The sequence below is a fragment of the Carassius gibelio genome, chromosome B8, assembly GCF_023724105.1.
Source record: "Carassius gibelio isolate Cgi1373 ecotype wild population from Czech Republic chromosome B8, carGib1.2-hapl.c, whole genome shotgun sequence".
Lineage (NCBI taxonomy): Eukaryota > Metazoa > Chordata > Actinopteri > Cypriniformes > Cyprinidae > Carassius > Carassius gibelio.
Genome location: NC_068403.1, coordinates 13,160,244 through 13,180,239, shown reverse-complemented (window position 1 = coordinate 13,180,239; position 19,996 = coordinate 13,160,244). Strand labels below are relative to the sequence as shown.

At 35.6% G+C, this 19,996-nt stretch overlaps 1 protein-coding gene across 2 annotated transcripts in view; it reads right to left on the bottom strand.

Moving 5' to 3' along the window:
- LOC127962906 (copine-5) overlaps positions 1 to 19,996 on the bottom strand; it is a 68,415-nt gene that overhangs the window by 15,510 nt on the left and 32,909 nt on the right. For both annotated transcript variants that reach the window (XM_052562505.1, XM_052562506.1), the window contains 7 exons: positions 19,227 to 19,290; positions 15,493 to 15,596; positions 15,172 to 15,276; positions 9,469 to 9,510; positions 9,096 to 9,171; positions 5,292 to 5,345; positions 4,238 to 4,299 (listed from right to left, as the gene is read on the bottom strand). In XM_052562505.1, the coding sequence (XP_052418465.1) occupies positions 4,238 to 4,299; positions 5,292 to 5,345; positions 9,096 to 9,171; positions 9,469 to 9,510; positions 15,172 to 15,276; positions 15,493 to 15,596; positions 19,227 to 19,290 (507 nt within the window). The remainder of the gene's footprint in view (positions 1 to 4,237; positions 4,300 to 5,291; positions 5,346 to 9,095; positions 9,172 to 9,468; positions 9,511 to 15,171; positions 15,277 to 15,492; positions 15,597 to 19,226; positions 19,291 to 19,996) is intronic.

The window sequence follows — 19,996 nt, the reverse complement described above, 5'->3', positions numbered from 1 at the left end:
AAAAAACTGAATCCTTTTTACAAGCCTTTATTATTATTATTTAACACAGCACAATATAAACAGGAAGGGGGGGGGGGGGGGGGGGGTGCAGCACAATAGTGATTAACAAGCACTGTTTATGCTCTTTTATCTTCATTTCTTTTTACCAGTCTATCTCAAGGTTATTTATTTATTTTTATTATCACTGATATCTCCAGGCACAAAGCTGGGACTGGTGCATTAATCTGCATTATACCGGGAACCTCAACAGCTCCTTTAGTGGAGACAAGAAACCTCCGAGAGCTTTTGGACCGGAGCTTTTATATGAAGAACATTTATCTTAATGCTGGAATTCTGAATGTCATCTATAGGAGTGAAAAAACCCTAGCTAGACTAGAATGATATAGAATGATGGGATTGTGACTGTCACATTAGCAACAGTGCAGACAAATGTGTTTTACATTTATGATAAATTAACACTTTTGATCCAATGAATGCAAAAAGCACTGACAGATTTTTTTATATAAATATATTTTGTAAATGTACTAATGTGCAACTTGATCCATGAACTCACACATCTCTGCAATGCGGTAGTTTGGTATTTCTTCGCTTTATGGTTATGAGTGTCTTGTGTCTTTCTAAAGCTAGATTCCCCTCATGAGTTCTTCAATGACATTTTACACAATATCTCACTCTGGCCCAGGATGAAGTGCAATCTGATGACTTCAAGAGACCTCTAAAGATCTAATCACCTATAAAAAAAAGTGCTTTACTTGAGAAAAAAAAAAACAAAACAAAGAAAAATCAAAAGCATCACATTTCCATGAAAAGGTACTTGTGTCTCTTTCTACTGTATCTCCCACTGGAAATGAATCACAAATCTAATCTTAACGATTTCACTTTGCCAGCAATGAAATAGATCAATCAAAATAGTGGAGATCAATGGAGACCGTTTCTCAAGTCCCCATAATCTTTTCCTTTAAGGGTTTCAGAGGAGATCTCAACAATATCACAAACTGTGTTCAGTTTAACTGCTCAATAGTCAAAGATTTCTCAACAAATTCTTCCAAAACTAAATAATCTGAGCTATACTACTCTAAAATTGAATCTGTTTTACTTCTAAGTTTGTCAACAATCATCTCATTTGTGTCTAGATTGTTTCTAGTTTGTTTAATAAGACTGTTAAACATTCTTTTAAATATTTTTCTATGAATAAATGTTGAGCCTAATGTAAATGTGATTAACAATCCAGACAGAAGTTCTTCCATGCAGTTCATTTCTTTTCAAAAACATGATTAAACATTTAATAAGGTCCTCGGAAAAAGGTTTTAAATTTTACATTAACTCTGAGAGCTACCTTTATGACCTGCACTATAATTAACTTCTCTCTTAAGACATGATTCTTTCACTCATTCGCAGCAGTAAAAAGAGAATCCATCTCACTCTCTGAACCAGGATATGATGATTTAAGAACGAAATAGGGTTATGTATAGTCCTCTTTGTAAAGAGGAAAGTGAATGAAACATGTAGCAATGGGAAATCCATACAAAGGTCTGCTTTCAGCGTCAATATTAAAGGTCAGAGTCTGATGGAGAAAAATAATAAAGGTGAAAACCTGACAGAAAGCAGTTTGAGTGTGGACAGAGTGATCGGAGTCAGTGTGAACTGAACGTGGCACACAGGGCGATATCAGAGAGATATAGATTACTCCAGTGTGAAAGGTCAGCCATGTCTTTGGATACTCACAGATCATAGACTGTTTACGTTCTCGCTTGCTTTATTACTCTGCCTCTCAGTTTTTTATTTTTAGACATTTGCCACATTTATTTTAATAAACCCAACACTCTCAGGTGCAAAAGCTGTCATTGGAGTGATACCTTTGAAAAAGCACACCTTTGTACCTTATTTATCCCCGAAGCATACATATTAGTGCATAAATGGTCCATTTTGAAAACAGGTTTTTTTTTTTCTTTTTCTTGAGAGTGTAGATACATGATAATAAAATATATTAAATCACCAACCTCTTTAACTGTAAAACACTTGTTTTTCGGTAAATAAATCTAAACAGCCTTAAGATTTCAAAATATTGGAGACGCCAAATTTATTTTTCATAAAGAAATAATACTATTACTCAGCAGGGATGCATTAACTTGATCACAAGTGAAAGTAAAGACATTTATAATGTTACAAAAGATTTTTACTGCTGTTATTTTGACATTTCTATTCATCAAATGTATCAAAAATGTATCACATTTTTTACAAATCTGCAAAACATGTTTCTTGAGCAGCAAATCAGCTTATTACAATGATTTCTGAAGGATTATGTGACACTGAAAACTGGAGGAATGATGCTGAAATTTCAGCTTTGACATCCCAGGAATAAATTACATTATAAAATATATTAAAACAGAAAAAAAATTGTTTAATTGTTACAATCTGACAGTTTTTAATGTTTATTCATCAAATAAATGCAGCTTTGGTGAGGTGTTTTACACGTAATCCTCACAACTGTTTGTTGGTTTTATGTTTAAAACAAGGGGAAAAAAACTATTTGGCAATGCTTGCCAACAGGTAGCTGAACAATTGTGTTTTGAGGTACCACAGCACAAGATATTGAGACAAAAACAGTAAAACAGTAAATTTACTAACCACCCAGGCCACAACACCAAAGTCAAGTCCAGAGCTAGAAACATTGTTGCTCCCTCTCTCAATCTCTTAAACAGCACAGCCTGACTGACAGACAGAGTGAGAGATACTGGGTGATATCTGTCTCCAGCAGGATGAGACACACTAGTCTTTAGCTGTGGGACAGGAACCATGGCAGGAACTTATCAATATTGGATCACAAAAGGCTGGAGAGAGCAGAACATTCAAGCCACTAAGCACGGTTATCGGATTAATTGCTTGCTGTTGCAGTCACACATTACAGCCGATAAAGCAGGTGAATCTGATTTTATGCTGATTGTTGAATCTCATCCATGAACCATTCAAAGACAGAGAGCCAGGCATCACTCACTCAACAAAACAGACAGGTTGCAAACCAGTTTTCTTTCTTTAACCAACTACTCTCTGATAGGTCAATGAGGATATCTAATATGAATTGCATCACAATAATGATCTAGAACAAATTTTAAAAAGCTTTAGAAACATCAAGGCAAATGCTTAATAAAAATAATACTGTAAACCCCTCCAAAAATTATATTATTTAACAATTAAAATTACTTTATTAATATAAATAGACTTACATGCTAGCACTCAAATGTTTAGGGTTGATAGAAGTCTTATTCTCAACAAGGTTGAAATTATTTGATCAAAAGTACTGTAAAAACAGTATTATTATTAAGAAAAAAAATGTAACAACTGAAAGTAGCTGTTTTCTATCTTAACCTTTTTGAAAATGTAATTTATTACCGTGACAGCCAGGCTGAATTATCAGCAGCCAGTGTCTCATGATATTTAAGAAATCATTCTGATACTCTGATTTGGTTCTCAAGAAACATTGAAAACCGTTGTGTTACTTTATATTTTAAGATTCTTTGATGAAATGAAAGTTGAAAAGAACATTTATTATTATTATAAAAAATTATTTTAACCAGTTTATATTTATATATTTGTTTGTTTGTTTTTTCAGTATACACACAGGATAAATCACTAACTTTAAAAACTGATTTGAATGAAGTATCTTAACAGGCAGGATTCAGAAATACTCTGATGTCTTCCTACATCCTGATACTGCCTGTCAGTGCAGCATTTTTCAGGTTTAGGGAGCAGGCTTTATGTCAGAGATAACAGACACAGAGTTGACAGCAGGTCATACTTCCTAATGCCAGACATATCAATGGATCAGACCACAGTATAAGGTCGACGGCTCGGAGATGTCTTCCACACTACTGGCATCCATGCACAAGGCCAGCCTTTCATCAGTGCAAACTGAAGAGGACCTGGCAACCCCTGAATGCTGATTACAGTAGCTACGACAATAGCTGTGTTTGTTGTTCTGGTTTAACATTTAAGGGGTTACTCAGGTCTTGTTTACCGGAGCTCCTTGCCAAAGCTGTGTGATGAGCTGTTTGACGCCATTACTGTGATAACATCCTGATGGCTTCATCAAGATTCTGACCTTTACATCCGCTGAGAATGTTTACAAAAATTACATGTTGTGACACTGTGATTTCAGAAGAATTTTAGAAAAGTCTTAATACTGTTCAGTACATACGCTTACACACCACAGGGTGATTGTGTGTATTTTCGTCCGTACCCTGCTTTGATGTAGTCCAGGAACGTGTGTTCGGCCTCCACCGAGAATGAAAGCAGTGTCACCTGGGTAATTGAGCAACAAAGAACAGCATATGATCACAAACCACATCTGCAACGAAACAATCCATCATGGCATTATGCAAAGACTCTTCTCTCAGCTGTCAAGGCCACACAGTCTTTTTCATTAGTACTGTCATTAGACAACCAGAATCTTTCCATGTTGGGAGGAAGACAGGTGATGGACTATTCATTTGAGTTTTGATTACAATCTCAAAGCCAATTCATGGCAGTCAATGCGGAGAGTCTTTGTGGATCATCAATCACTGTTATCAACCCGGACCTCCAATATTACTTCCTCACTGCTCACCTTATCAGAGGATGAAACAGAAAGCACTATTCAGTCAGGGGACTCGGATCTCAGATTCTCAAGTAATTTATCTGAATAATATCCAGACGTTCAGAGTCTTTGTGGAATTCAGCTGGACAAAATTCATCTATGTAAGAATGCAGTGAATGCAATGCATAAAGCTCTTTGTTTTCAGTGTTTTTCTCTAGTTTTCTAGTAAAAAAAAGATATAAACATCCTGGAAACAGGACAAAATTCACTTGAGATGCAAAATTGTTCTGTTATTGTTAACTATATGTATGTATAGAAATATATATTTCTATGAGCTAATTTTAAAATGTTAATAAATCTAGAAATAATACTTAAATAACAATGGTACTAAAGAGAGAGTACCATTGTTCTGAAAAACGAGAACTTGTTATTAGAGAACATCTCTTGAATTATTTTTATTATGTTGAACAAATATTCTTTTTTCTTGTTTTAGGCATAACTAATGACAGAATTTAGTTACATTTTCTTGAAGCAAGAAAAAAATATTTGACAGCGTGATAAGAAATGTAAACTTAATTTAAGATATATTGAAAATAAATCTTATGTTATGCAGTAGTACTTCTAAGGTAAGTTTAGCATGTTTAAATGTTTGTGCTGGAAAACAAGACAAAAATACTGATTTTGTGCAGGATTTTAGGCAAGCAAATTCACTACTCACTGTGCCAGAGTTGATGTATCTCCTCTTTTTGAGTTTCTTTTTAGGGTTTACCACCTGAAAAAGAGTACAAATGACACATAATTTCGTGGGAGTGTTTGAGAGACAGAGAATGAGAGAAAATGGTTCTTATTAGACCCATTACTTGTCCAAAAGAAGAGAAGTTAGAGAGCTCTGCTGCTGGATCATTCCCAGTCATTTCTGTCCCACTTGCTTTTAAAGACACAACTGATCTAAGTGTTCAGATGCTTTGAGAAATCCAGTTCAGCTCGGTTACATACGCAACCTTAGCTAACAGTTTGGAAACCAGGACACAGATGATGTGATTTGTATGGATTGGGGTTTAACTGAACCGACACCGCAGCTTCTAGTGTTGTTTGTCCAACTCAATCCCCAGGAAACCCCAGATCCTTTCAGCACACCACTGGGACTGTCACACTCCTGCAGAACATCTCACCACCCCCTCACCCCACCACTGGGCTAATGCACACACACACACACACAACACATTATACACACTCCTCACCTCTACATAGCTATCTGTTACTCTCTCCTCCTTTCTCACATAAACACTCGCTTTGTACCCTGTCATGCATTGGACGCATTGTTTTTTTCTCTCTCTCTTCCATAAACCATCAAAAGCAATCTCTCAAACTCATTTGCCGCTGCTGTACTTGCTGGCAGACAAAGTGTGATAATCACAGAGAGCAAATAAGGGAGACTCGAAATGGTGCAATTTTTCATTGCTTGCTGAATCTCTCATGGAACAGATATTAAGAAAATCCAACTCAGTGCAAATGAAAACTCAGCTTCTTAGATAAAACATTAGTTTATGCATGTACAACATATTTTTTTGTTCATTATTAACTAAAAACCATATCCAACATGGCTGGTACAAGTTGTCGGTATGGTCAGCACAGCATTAAAACATTATTATTACAGTATTATTAATATTATATAAAATAATACAAACATTATAACAAAACATAATAATAATAATAATAATAATAATAATAGTAGTAGTAGTAAGTAGTAGTTGTCTTAAAAGAAGCCTGAATACATTACCTAAAATGAGTGGAAATCATGTAATCATGTAACCCAGGTGTGTGTGTGTGTGTGTGTGTGTGTGTGTGTGTGTGTGTGTGCGTGCTAGTATATATGGTTTATGAGGACACAAATGTGTAGGGTACTACAATGTAAACATGGTTTATGAGGACGCTTCCTGTGTTCCCATGAAACGAAAGGCTTAAAAAAAAACATACAAACGGTGTTTATGAAATTCAGAAATTGCCAGTAGTTTTCTGTAAGGGGTAGGTTTAGGTGTAGAGTTGGTAATGGAAAATACAGTTTGTACAGTATAAAAACTAGTATGCCTTGGAGAGTTCCCATAAACCACAAAGTGTGTGTTTGTGTGTGTGTCCCTGGACCACAAAACCAGTCATAAGTAGCATGGGTATATTTGTAGCAATAGACAACAATACATTGTAAGGGTCAAAATGATACATTTTTATTTTATGGCAAAAATCAATAGGACATTAAGTAAAGATCATGTTCCATGAAGATATTTTGTAAATTCCCCACTGTATATATCAAAACGTAATTTTTGTTTATCAATATGCATTGCTAAGAACTTCAACCTTAGCTAACAGTTTGGAAACCAGGACACAGATGATGTGATTTGTATGGATTGAGGTTTAACTGAACCGACACCGCAGCTTCTAGTGTTGTTTGTCCAACTCAATCCCCAGGAAACCCCAGATCCTTTCAGCACACCACTGGGACTGTCACACTCCTGCAGAACATCTCACCAGTCACCACCCCCTGACCCCACCGCTGGGCTAATAAGTAATAAGGAGCATGGGTATATTTAAAGCAATAGCCAAGAATATATTGTATGGGTCAAAATCATACATTTTTATTTTATGCCAAAAAATTCTATATGGTATTTAAGTAAAGATCATGTTCCATGAAGATATTGTAAATTCCCAACTGTAAATATATCAAAACGTATTTTTGATTATTAATATGCATTGCTAAGAACTTCATTTGGAACATTTTAATGGTGATTTTTCTCAATATTTATAATTTTTTTGCACCCTCAGATTACAGATTTCCAGATATTGTATATCAGCCAAATATTGTCCTATCCTAACAAGCCATACATCAATGAAAAGCTTATTTATCGACGAATCTTCATATATGAATCTTTCAATTTCATTTTGTGGTCCAGGGGCACACATATACACATACATATACAGTGCCGCTTGAACGTTTGTGAACCCTTTTGTGTTTGTGATTTGCAGAATCTTTGAAAATGTGGGTGATTTTAACAAAATAAGAGAGATTATACAAAATGCATGTTATTTATTATTTAGTACTTTCCTGAGTAAGATACTTTACATAATTTTTTTACATTTAGTCCACAAGACAAAAAAAAAAATTGCTGAAATTATTCAAATAACCCCATTCCAAAGTTTGTGAACCCTTGGGTCTTAATACGGTGTGTGGTTACCTGGATGATCTATGACTGTTTTTTTTTTTTTTTTTGTGATGGTTGTTTACGAGTCCCTTGTTACTTCTGAACAGTCAATTCTCCTCAGTGTAAAAATATGGATTTCAAAAATCATACAGTCACTGCTGAAAAGGGTTCAAATATGCAAAAGAATCTGCAGAACATGGAGGATTTTTCTGAAGAAAGTGCTCAGTTTAACTGTTCAGAACAAACAAGGGACTCTTGTTTAGTTTCCATAGTATTGTATTGTTACTTCCTCTACAGTAAAAAAATCTGGGTGTTATATTAGACAGCAACTTCTTTTGAAAACCATATTTCCCATATTACAAAAACATCATTCTTCCATCTTAGAAACATTGGCAAGCTACGAAACATGTTATCTGTTTCTGATGCAGAAAAGCTAGTTCATGCATTCATGACCTCTAGACTGGACTATTGTAATGCACTTCTAGGTGGTTGTCCTGCTTCGTCAATAAACAAGCTACAGGTAATCCAAAATGCAGCAGCTAGAGTCCTTACCGGGTCAAGAAAATATTACCATATTACCCCAATTGTACAGTCTCTGCACTGGCTACCTATTAAGTTCCGTATCAGTTACAAATTATCATTACTTACCTATAAGGCCCTAAATGGTTTAGCTCCTGCGTACCTAACTAGTCTTCTACCACGCTACAACCCATCACGCACCCTAAGGTCACAAAACACTGGACTTTTGGTAGTACCTAGAATAGCAAAATCCACTAAAGGAGGTAGAGCTTTTTCACATTTGGCTCCCAAACTCTGGAATAGCCTTCCTGATAATTTTCGGGGTTCAGACACACTCTCTCTGTTTAAATCTAGATCAAAAACACATTTAATTGAATTTTTGTCTTGTGGACTAAATGTAAATATCTTTTATGTAAAATATCTTACTCAGGACAGTACTAAATAAAAAAAAAACATGCATTATGTAAGATCTCTAATATTTTGTTAAAATTATTCAAATTTTCACAGATTCTGCAAGGGGTTCACAAAGTGGTACTGTATACATATATACCCATACATATTAGGTAAAATGTTTACATAAACATATTATACACATTTTATATAATGCATATATTTTATCATTATAAAACAACAGCAACAAAAATTATAAAACTTATCGGTGAAAAAACAAACAAATTTAAGCTTACATACACAAACATTTTTATTTCTTCTCTGACACCATAAATTCATGAATCTAGAATCACTCTTTTATCTGAATACAGCAAAGCCTCTGGTGATCAATGGATCAGTATCTGCTTCAGTGAACTCACCTCGTACACGTTGAACTGACTCTGACCACGAGAGAGCTCTCTGTAGCTGGTGGTGAACTCCCCGATAAAATCATGACTGAAGCACAAAGAACAACAATGAGACTCTTACGGTCTGTGATGATGAAGATAGATGGATTTGAACTTTTTTTATAAGATCTGGAGTGAACAGTATTTGTTACTGCCAGGCATTTTACAGCAGAGCTGACAGCACCACAGGAAGCTAGAGGGAAATTTTGCAGCTACGTTATCGAGTTAAAAATATGATTTGAAAAAAGAAGTGCCTTTGTGTAGGGTGTACCAAAAACGTACATAGGAGAATATATTACATAAATGTGTAGTGTGGGAAAAAAAACAAATGTGAATGTTTCTCTACCTGCCATCTCTGTCCCAGTCATACACCTCCACTTTAATTGACCTGAAAAATGAAAAACAGAACATGGTTTGCGATATTTCAGACTCCGAGCTGAACTGATGGATGCTATCTGATTAAAACAGGGCTGAGAGGCTCTCTCTGTGGTTTTCATCTCCATGCTAAAACCAACCAATTACAGGCCATTATCCAGACAGTGCACTCTGAATTAAACAGCGGTCGGCAGGGACTGAACTCTCGGGCTTTGACACAGAGCAGCCGTGGAGCGTCACTTCACCTGACAGGACGCAGGCGAGTTTCATTTAAACAATAATTAAATCTGAAGTTTTGAATAATTATAAACTCATTCTGTTCAAAGCAAGTTAACACAATCAGTTGTACAGAGGCGGCTGAGATTTGTAGACTCGTTAATAAAAATGGCTTTTGAGGGTAATAGCTCTAAACGGTATTTGGCACCAAGGCATGTAACACTCTTGTTATTACAAAATGCAGGGATGTGCTTGAATTTACAGTTACAATACAAATGAATGAATAAAAAACAGGCAACTGTAAAGATTACACACAATTCAGCCTATCATTCTTCTTCCCTGTTAATAACTAGCCTAATGTACAGTTGCAATCAAAATTACTCAACCCCCTAGAGACTGCAGTACTTTACAAATACAAGCTTTTCTGAAGATCCAGGATAAAATAAAAATTGCATCTATAACAGTTCACTGGCATATTAAAAGTGATATTGTCAATATATAATGTCATATTTTTGAGTTATAAGATTTTTTAATAATACTGCTATGTCATAATTATTCAACCCCTATTAAACATTGCTGTTTTTAAATCACTTATTTGCATGGTGGGGAATGAAATAAATATTGTATTACTTTAGAAAGACTAAGACTATATGAAGATTTCCAAGACTTGAAAGTTCCTAGAGACACAGCTCTCAGCCTTATTCCCTAAGTTTAAAGTGTGTTTTACCAGAAAACCTTTGAGGGTGTTGAAGAAAAAGCACAGTATCATAAAACATTTAATCAGAGCAACTGAGAAAAACCTGCAATGTACAGCCAAAGACTTGCAAAATGACCCGATGAAAGGAGGGAAACCATTTCAATGCAGCGTGTAAGAAGAACACTAGACAAGTATGGCCTTCATGTTGAGACATCTTGCAGAATACCACTCTTGATCAAGAAGAACAAAAGGCCATCTTGAACTTGATACAATTTATTTGTGTAGACCTGTGGAGCTCTGGAGGAATGTTTTATGGGGTGATGTGACCAAACTGCAACTTTTTGGACCCATGGATCAGCGGTATGTCTGCTGCAAAACAGGCAAAGTTCATGAGCAGAAGAACACCATCTCCATTGTCAAACTTGGTGGTGGATCAGTCCTGCTATGGGGTTTCTTTACTGTAGCAGGAAGTGGAAATCACGACTGTATGAACGAAATCATGGATTCTTTGAAGTATCAGGCCATTTTGACAAGAATTGTGATGCCTTTGTTGCAAAGACTGAAGCTGATTATCAATGGACTTTCCTGCAGGACAGTCATCCCAAAGTACACATCCAAATCTACTTCTGCTTGGTTCAGGGATCAGTCATAGAATGTTCTTAAGTGGCCTGTTCAGTCTCCAGGCTTAATTCTCATTGCAAATATATGGTTGAATTTGAAGAAAGCAGTGGCAATGTGAAAACCAAAGATTATCAGTGATCTGGAATCGTTTTCATGCGAGGAATGGGCCAAAACTGTAGTAGAGAGGTGACAGAAGCTTCTAATCATTTACAGACAGCGTTTATTGGTGATTTTAAAGAATAAAAGATTCTGCGCAAAGGGGGTTGAATAATTTTGAACATGAATGTTTAGAGCCAGTTTGAATTTTATCATGATTCATCAATGTTCCATTCTCAGAATCACTCAAAAGTGTATTAAAAAACTTTCTCTAATACTTTACTGTTGCATGTGTTGAATTGATTTCATGTTGTTCACCGCAGCAAAATGTCTTGCAGGTCAAGGGGGTTGAATAATTTTGATCGCAACTGTATGTTGTGTTTTGCATGCAAAATCTGTATGACTTTCTTATCTAGAACATAAAATAAAATATTTTAAAGAATGTTTTGACTTTTGTGTCCACGGCGCAAATGACAAGACAACATTGGGTTCTATTGACTTTCATTTTGTGGACAATTAAAAAAACCTGACACATTCTTTCAAATATGATTTTATTTGTATACATTTTATAAAGAGTGGCATCATAATTAATGTTGACATTTTCTTTTATAGGTGAACTGCAAGCTTAAACAGAAAGCCTCCACTGGTCAACAAGCTTCACAAGAAAAACCATGCTGGTTGATGGTAATTCATGCCTGCCCGTCCTTGTCTGTACTTGTTTATTTTTTCACATGATTATGCTAGAAAAGTGGAAATGTGATGGTAAATCAGAAAAGAATATCCACCATCATAGGATGCAAATGATGATTTTGTACAGTTGTTTGATTAGAATCATTTGCTTGTTGTTTACTCTGCAAAATCTCAAAGGCATAGAAGCATCATCTGAGTTGGAATGAAAGAACGGACCTAAACACACAGCCTCATCTGAGCTTTTCCATAGAGTGCATAGGGAAACTCTCCATCTGCTGGTAAAGCAGACTGGTTCAGCTCTGGTGTAAGAGAACAGATGCAGCAGATTCATCAGAGATCATATGGCCCACATCCTGTCTATCAGTTCTCAGATTCCCTAAAGACAGGCAACCAGCAGTTTCACAGAATTTCAACTAAATAGCAAAAGGTCCAGTTCACAAAGAAGCTTGTTCTAGCCAAGAGTCTGAGTGATATGTAAGTGACCAATCACAGATTATTTTATGTTTACTCTGAAATATATTACACCACAATAATAAACTAGTGTGGAGAAAATGATTATATTATATACACTACTGTTCAAAAAGGGTCAGTAAGATTTCTTAAGGAATTAATACTTTTATTTAGCAAAGGATGTATTAAATTTGTCAAAAGTGGCAGCAAAGACTTTAAACTGTTACAAAAGATTTCTATTTCAAACAAATTATGTATTTTTATTTTTTAAAGAACCCTGAAAAAAGATGATAGTTTCCACAAAAATATTAAGCAGAACAACTATTCTTAACATTGATAATAATAAATAAAAAAATTATTGGACTTCAAATCAGCACATTTCACAATATTAGTGTTTTTTCTGTTTTTATCAAATAAATGCAGCGCTCGGACATCTCTTTCAAAGACAATCTTGTCAAATCCAAACATTTGAACAGTAGCGTATATTTTTAAATAATGAAAAAATATTATAGAAAAAAAAATTCTTCACAATTCAAAACAAACACTAGAAAAATATAGGAAAATGTTTAGTCTGATTAGAATTTCTACGCCCTTTTATAGACTAAAAACTCCACTGCTTAACATAACTATTTTATAGGACATTCTACAGAAAAACAACTTCCACAACTCCCTACCAACCAGCCAGAGGTGCATGATACACCAGGAAGCCCTGCAGTATTTTTCTCTGTAAAGTCTAAGATGTTTCCCTCAGGAGCGTGGCTGATTGACAGGGTTAAGTGCTGTTCCTGTCTCTCCCCAAAATCACAGACAGATGCAGATTAGTTGTGACACTATGGGCAAATTATGGCTTCCCCTCATGTCAATCAAACCAAATTTGCTCTCATTTGTTTAAGACCCCTGAAGGAGACGCTACCCTCTTTGCTAACCTGATGCCACAAAAGCATTTGTCTCTGTGAAAAGAAAGAGACAAACACCCAGGAGATGTACACTGATGGTCACAGCTGTTGAAAACTAACTCAGCTTGAGCTTTTGAACCGTATCAGCACAACCTAAGCTTATCATCAGTATAGCAGCACTTTTTCACATGTGATGTTTCTCAAATGAATCAAATAATTTAAAAAATATCATACGCTTAGCCTTTTCCCAGTCATTGCATGACAATTTTTTTTCCTGGTGGAATACATACATGAAGAAGAAAGCCAAAATATTAAATGCAATGAATAAATATTTACTGAGTAATCCACTATTTTGTACCAGATTAAAGGGGGAAATTATGATAGGTCTATCAGTAAAATCTGTTGACTTTAGCAATTTTTTTTTGCATTATATGCCAATGGTCACAGTTCAAAAATGGGAAAAAATATAGATATATTTAATACTTCTCGATTTAGGTTTCATTGAATGAGGCATGGAAACTGCATGAACTGTTACCATTGGCATTTAATGCAGCAGATTACTAAAGTCAACAGATTTGACTCTCAGACCAACAAATCTCTGTGTAAAAATAACAATGATACTGCCATCTTTCTATTTCTATTAGTCATTCCATATTTTTGGAAGATTGGGCAATTTGACACACACTGACCCTATTCTGACTTAAATCCAATATATTAGGATCTGTATAACACATACAACTCTAAATACAGACATTTCTAACCGCAATATAAATACTCCTCTCTGCTGGCATCATTGCAGCAGGTAATAATTAGCACAGCACCACAACAGCTGGAGTTTCCCTTTCCTCTTTCTCGCTCTCTTTCGCTCATCTCTTTCCCACGCACGGGTTCAGAGGCCAGGTGGGGACTGGGTGGCAGGTGGTCCTGTTCCCTGTGTCCTGATCGGCTATGACAGCTCTCAGACAACACACAGCTGCCAACATGTCTGCAAACCTCACCTGGGCCATGAAAATTAACACCCACACACACACACAAAAGTATAGCCTACCAAATATTTATGAACACAACAAACTGATTGACACGCACTGGATAGTACATAGACCTGTGGAGACCAACAAAGAGAGTGCAGTCCAAACACACAAATATCTGCTACACAGAAAGTACAAAGGAAAAATAATGTGTCCTTGTAGAGCACATAAATCACAACAGTGCAGAACTGTGAACAGGGCTGTCTGTGATCAAATAATGCTGATGCAATGAGTACCAGCAGTCTGGTCTCAACGTGCAACCGAATCAGAGAACACACGGACACGATTCCTCTCAACACACACATCCACAGGGTCTATTCTGCAGGATTCACAACACTGCATGCACATAAATGGGCACTTCTCCTCATTGTAATGTTAAATCCTTACTGCTACAATGATTCTAAATAAGGAAGCGTGTGCCCACAGGTTCATTAGCATAATACACGCTTAACCAACTACATATACTAAACATCTTTATATAGTTCTAATCTAGACTACATGTGATTGACTGCTTCAAACACATTTGTTACTCTGAAAAAGTAAGTACATTATTTTTTTACATGACAAATATAATATAATATAATATAATATAATATAATATAATATAATATAATATAATATAATATAATATAATATAATATAATATAATATAATATATGTTACTATTATTAATTCTATCATTTTTTAAATATCTATTTACAAATTTTGTCAAAAGAAATAAAAATAACAAAAACATAATATGTAAAAATACAATATATGGAAATTTCTGTGATTTATGTGTGAGTTTTATCTAAAAAATATATATATTTATATATAAATAGACAAATCCATTACTGTGTGAAAGCTTTTGCCCACTGGTTTTACGCACATGCACTGTTAGTGAACGAGAGCTGTTAACACTGCGAAAGGCACACAAGCATCAGTACATACTGACATGTATGTCTGTGTGTGTGTGTGTGTGTGTGTATGTGTGAGTGCACCTGTCATAATCTCCATTGCACAACGCTCTGACAGGAATGGTGAACGGCTGCCAGACGGGATTCAGTGTATTCTTTACCACTTCAGTTTTATGGCAGATAGTGAACCTAAGAAACAAAAAACAAAGATGTTAAACTCAAACAAAGCAGTAAACATTGCATGACTATATTTGATCACAGTTAGTTTGCACACTGTAAGCCTTAAGTGAGTTCTAAGAGAATTTTATTGGCTAGAACAATTTTCTTAAGACATCAAAAAAAAAAAAAAAAAAGAAGACACGCTTTCCTGTCTGTGCCTTAGAGTGAGAAAGACAGCTAACTCACGTTCCGTCCTCATTACTTCTGTAGAACACCATGAACGGGTCAGAGCGGCCAAAGAAGTCTTTCTTATCCAGCTTATTCGCACAGAACTGCATTGATGCACAGTCCTGAGATTGAGAGAAAGAACGAAAGAGAGAAAGAAAGAAACAAAGAACAAGGGGGAAAGGGAAGGAAAATGGAAGGTAAAAGATGGAAATAGAGCAGAGAACAGCTAAATCTAATGAAATCAGAGGCACGTTGCTTTTTCTTGTGCAGCTTAGATGAATGATAAGATTCTGGACCCTCAAGCACAATTCACCCCCCACCATGTCTACACAGCACAGACATATACTGTATATTTACACATATTTTTATATAAGTTTATATCATATGCTTCAGACTCATACTCCATTAAAAGCTTTAACTATGAAACTATGAACTATGAAATAAATAATTTGCTAATGAAAAGATTTCAGCCAAGTGAAGATGGTGTCATGGCGGCAAAATACAGATATATTAAAAGAGGGGAAAAAAGGGATTCACAATATAAATAACAATAGTATATAAATAATACTAAAATAACAGTCCACATGAATCATAAATTTTTATTATTACCTGGAATTTCTCGGGATACAAATGAAAAACCGCCTGTGGCCCCTAAATGGGTATTTTGTGACCCAAATGGTTAATCTGAGTCTGGCATCAACACGCATCAGTTCCATTTGAACCAATTAGCCGCTAAACACTATCTTGCATTTAGAGTGCCATTCAGAAAATGATGAAATTGTAGGCTTGAGTCAGTGAGGAGAGACGAAGAGTGAGTGAGAGAAGAGATTGAAGGAGATATAGAACATTTCCAAAGGAATCATTCACATGATGTGCAGTTGATACTGCAAATTACACTCCAGTAATGACTGACATCATTGTAAACCTGCTTGCTAGGGGCTTCTCAGGCCAGAGGGATGTTATCAACACAATGGAAACAACCCTCATTAGCCATAATGGTATGGGGTGTGAGGTCTGACTGATATAAAGTCATTAGTCTTAATGGTATATCCACTGATGAACATGGCCAGTGGTCTTTCCACTCTCTAGGGACAATTCACCTTACATTTAATGGCCGAGGGAGCACTGCCTTCTATTACACATTGCCTGAATTGTTTCTTGACTAAAACTTAACCACAGTGTGTGGAGGACTTTGCACATGATTAACAGCCCCATTCAAACCAAGCATTCACAGCGATTATGATCCCATGAAAAGACCTTAGTGGCAAGATTAATTTGAGCTCAAAACCATTTCGGCAGAGGAAAACTAAAAATATTAACCTATGCTAGTTTTCTATGAGCAATCGAGCACAAGCGTCAGTCTTATAGTGGATGCAATTCTTTCTTCAGCAACAGTAAACAACTTAAATGACAGCATAGTTAGTTTTATAAATGACAGCCAGTCAAAGCATTTCACATCACAGCTAAAGCTGCCTGTCTTTGGCCACAATTTCCTTCAGAGATGAAGCATTTCATTCATTATTTTGGATTTGCAGGTTTTATCTGGTTTCTGAATGGGATTCATCTATGTAACTTCTTGGAAAGAGACAGACTTTTGAAGATATTTGCCAACCTCATTCCTGCTATTAAGCGGAGGATTCGTCTCCACATGGTGCATTTCCTCATAGCTGTTCTTTGCATGTACCTGATCAAAACCCAGCCTTTCATAACATCCTGTAAAATCTTTTGATCTACCATGTGAAATATATATATAGATGAAGCAGATGTACCAATATATTACCCTCACAGAGGGGAAAAGCTTTTTGAGCATTTCAAATGAGCTTGAGTGAGGCTGCATGTGTGTGCAATAGATGGCTCAAATGAGCAGTCCTTTGTGTGTTTGAGCTTGTAGTCAGTGCAACATAGCCATTTACAACTCGGAAAAGCTGTAATTTACTCTGCACTGCTATTTCAGTGATTTAATGAGTACTATCACCAGTGACAGAGTTAACTTTACTAGACAGAGGGACGAAACTGGAACGTTCCAGTAAGACATGATAAAGAGATGGGAGGGAGATAGAAACTTTTTTTCCAACCTCCTCCATTAAATCTACAAATTGAATGCTTATATTTTGAAATGAAATGAAATATACTATATTGTTACTTTATTTTACTTAATTACTTTATTATTTCAAATTGATTTTAAATCACGTTACCATGCAGTCTAAAGAGAATATGATGAAATAAAATAACTGAGGACTGCAACATAAAGCATGGTTTTCTTTGTCTTTGCTGGCTAACTATTGTAGTCGAAACAAATAAGTATTTTAGTTCTTTTAAGTTATTTTAATGAATTCCACAAAATAATTTAAAAGGAGTTTTTCAACTCCTTTACTCTGAACAAACTGAATAAATCCATCAAAGCGGTTTGTAAATTAACATCTGTCTGACTTGAAATGAAGCAAGAATTCAAAACTTTCATGAAAATGCAATTAGCATCATTACAGATAGATACATTACAAAAGATACATTTTTCTTTTATTTTATTTGTTGCAATAAATCATATTTAAAATGTTATATATAGCCTTAAATTTAACTGTTTTAAATAGTTAATTATTAATTAAATATTTGTAAAAAATTATTTAAATAATATTTTGTATACATATTTATATGGCTTTATATGGTATATAAAAATAATTATTCAGGAAATGATTTACAATTTATTGCTAATCAATGTTCCAAGCCATCGCTCCTATTTATAAGATCCCTCTCATCATATCCATCTAGTGCTATTCGCTGATACTATATCAGATCCTTTGGTCCAAGAGAAATCAAGACTGACGTCAGAACAGGTTTCAAATGCATAAGCAGAATATTAAATGCTTGATACTTGGTCTTCTCCAGATGCTTAGGGCCAGATAATCAATGCAAATCTAACAAAACATGTTATGAGCACACAGGTCTTAAAAGGGGACTTCTAAGGGGGAGACGTCATCACTCTTGAACTGGTTCAGAGAGGCCACATAATCCATATCTCACTTTGATTTTTTCAAAGCTATTTTAAGACCATTTACACTCAAGCTGTGAGACCAGTTGCTGCAGCATTCCACTGTGTGATCATTCCTCCTTGAAAACCTTGATGCCAATTTCATGACCCTTTGGTTCAATAAGAGCGCGTCTTAAAATAGCAGCTAAAAGTATTCAGAAGAACAAGGGAGGCAAACAAAGCCTTCATTGTGTATTAGATCAAAAGCTCCAACAGTACCCAAAGGGCAATGCTCCAGTGATCTTCACTTCAGTCATTTTTCAGCTGCTTCTCCATCAAGCCTATGCTCTGGTCTTTATTTAGTTAAGCAGAATAATGTAAATGGCCAGTGTAAAAGATGGTTAATAATGAATATTAGAAGTATTAAATAATGATGCAAACGTGTGACTATAAAAACCATGGCTTCTGTCAGTCCATTATTTATGTTTTAATAACATTTTGTCAGCAAGATGGAAATGAAAGTATTTAAAGGTGGCTTTGGTGTTCAAATGTTGTTACCCTTTTATTTCAGACATAGACACAGTATTTGGCTGCCAGGCAGTGAATGGCAGTGAAGGGAGTCTAAACTCAAGAGTATAACAGTCAGCTTTCTTATCAAAGTGAATCATGTCAGTAAAGTTTTTCATTGTTGAAGAGTTGCGATAATTTTGAAGTGAAAAGGGGTTGAAAAAAAATTATTTATGAGTAAAACTTTTCTTTGGAGGATAAAATAAAACTGCTGACTTACCCGACAGTTTCCGAGTTCCTCTGCGGTGAGAATAATGGTACCACAATTCTTCCCAGGGATGCCACTGAAAAGTGCACACAGTTTAGCGTGAAAAGAAATCCTCTTAATAATGACCTGATTCCCATATAATTACAGTTATATATAAGATATTTCATGACTGCAGATGGCTACAAATAACAGCAGCAGAATTTCAGAATAGTAATATCAGAACAGTTTTCGAAAGCCGAGAAGGTATACTGGGGAGCTGGAGATCACAGTCATGTTGTGTGCTGACAAAAACGAGATATTTGAGTTCAGATCATTGTTTTGCCCTGAATACATCCTGTACAGTCAACAAACAGCAACCATCAAGTGTTAAAATAAACCTCAGCCTCAGGAAGTGTTCAGGATGTGGTAAAGCTTAAATCTTTGGCTGATTCATACCAGTTTCTTTCTGTCAATCACACAAGATCCTAAATTTAGACATCAACTGGTGCACACTCAAGTAGAGGATTTAATGCTGACCCTTCTATGTGTTACCATGGTAACCAGGACACCTCGACCAGATTCGATAAACTTTACACCCTAAAAGCATGTTGAGAGAATTTCCCCCCCTACTTAATTCTCTCTAATACAGACACATTCTGACATCTTTCATTAATTCATAGACACATTTTTCTATGACTTCCCTATATCATGTATATCCCCAGGTCATTGTGTATGATCACTACCTTCTTGTATATGGTCTTGTGCATTGAATACTGTTTTATGCATGCTTATGATTGATCACT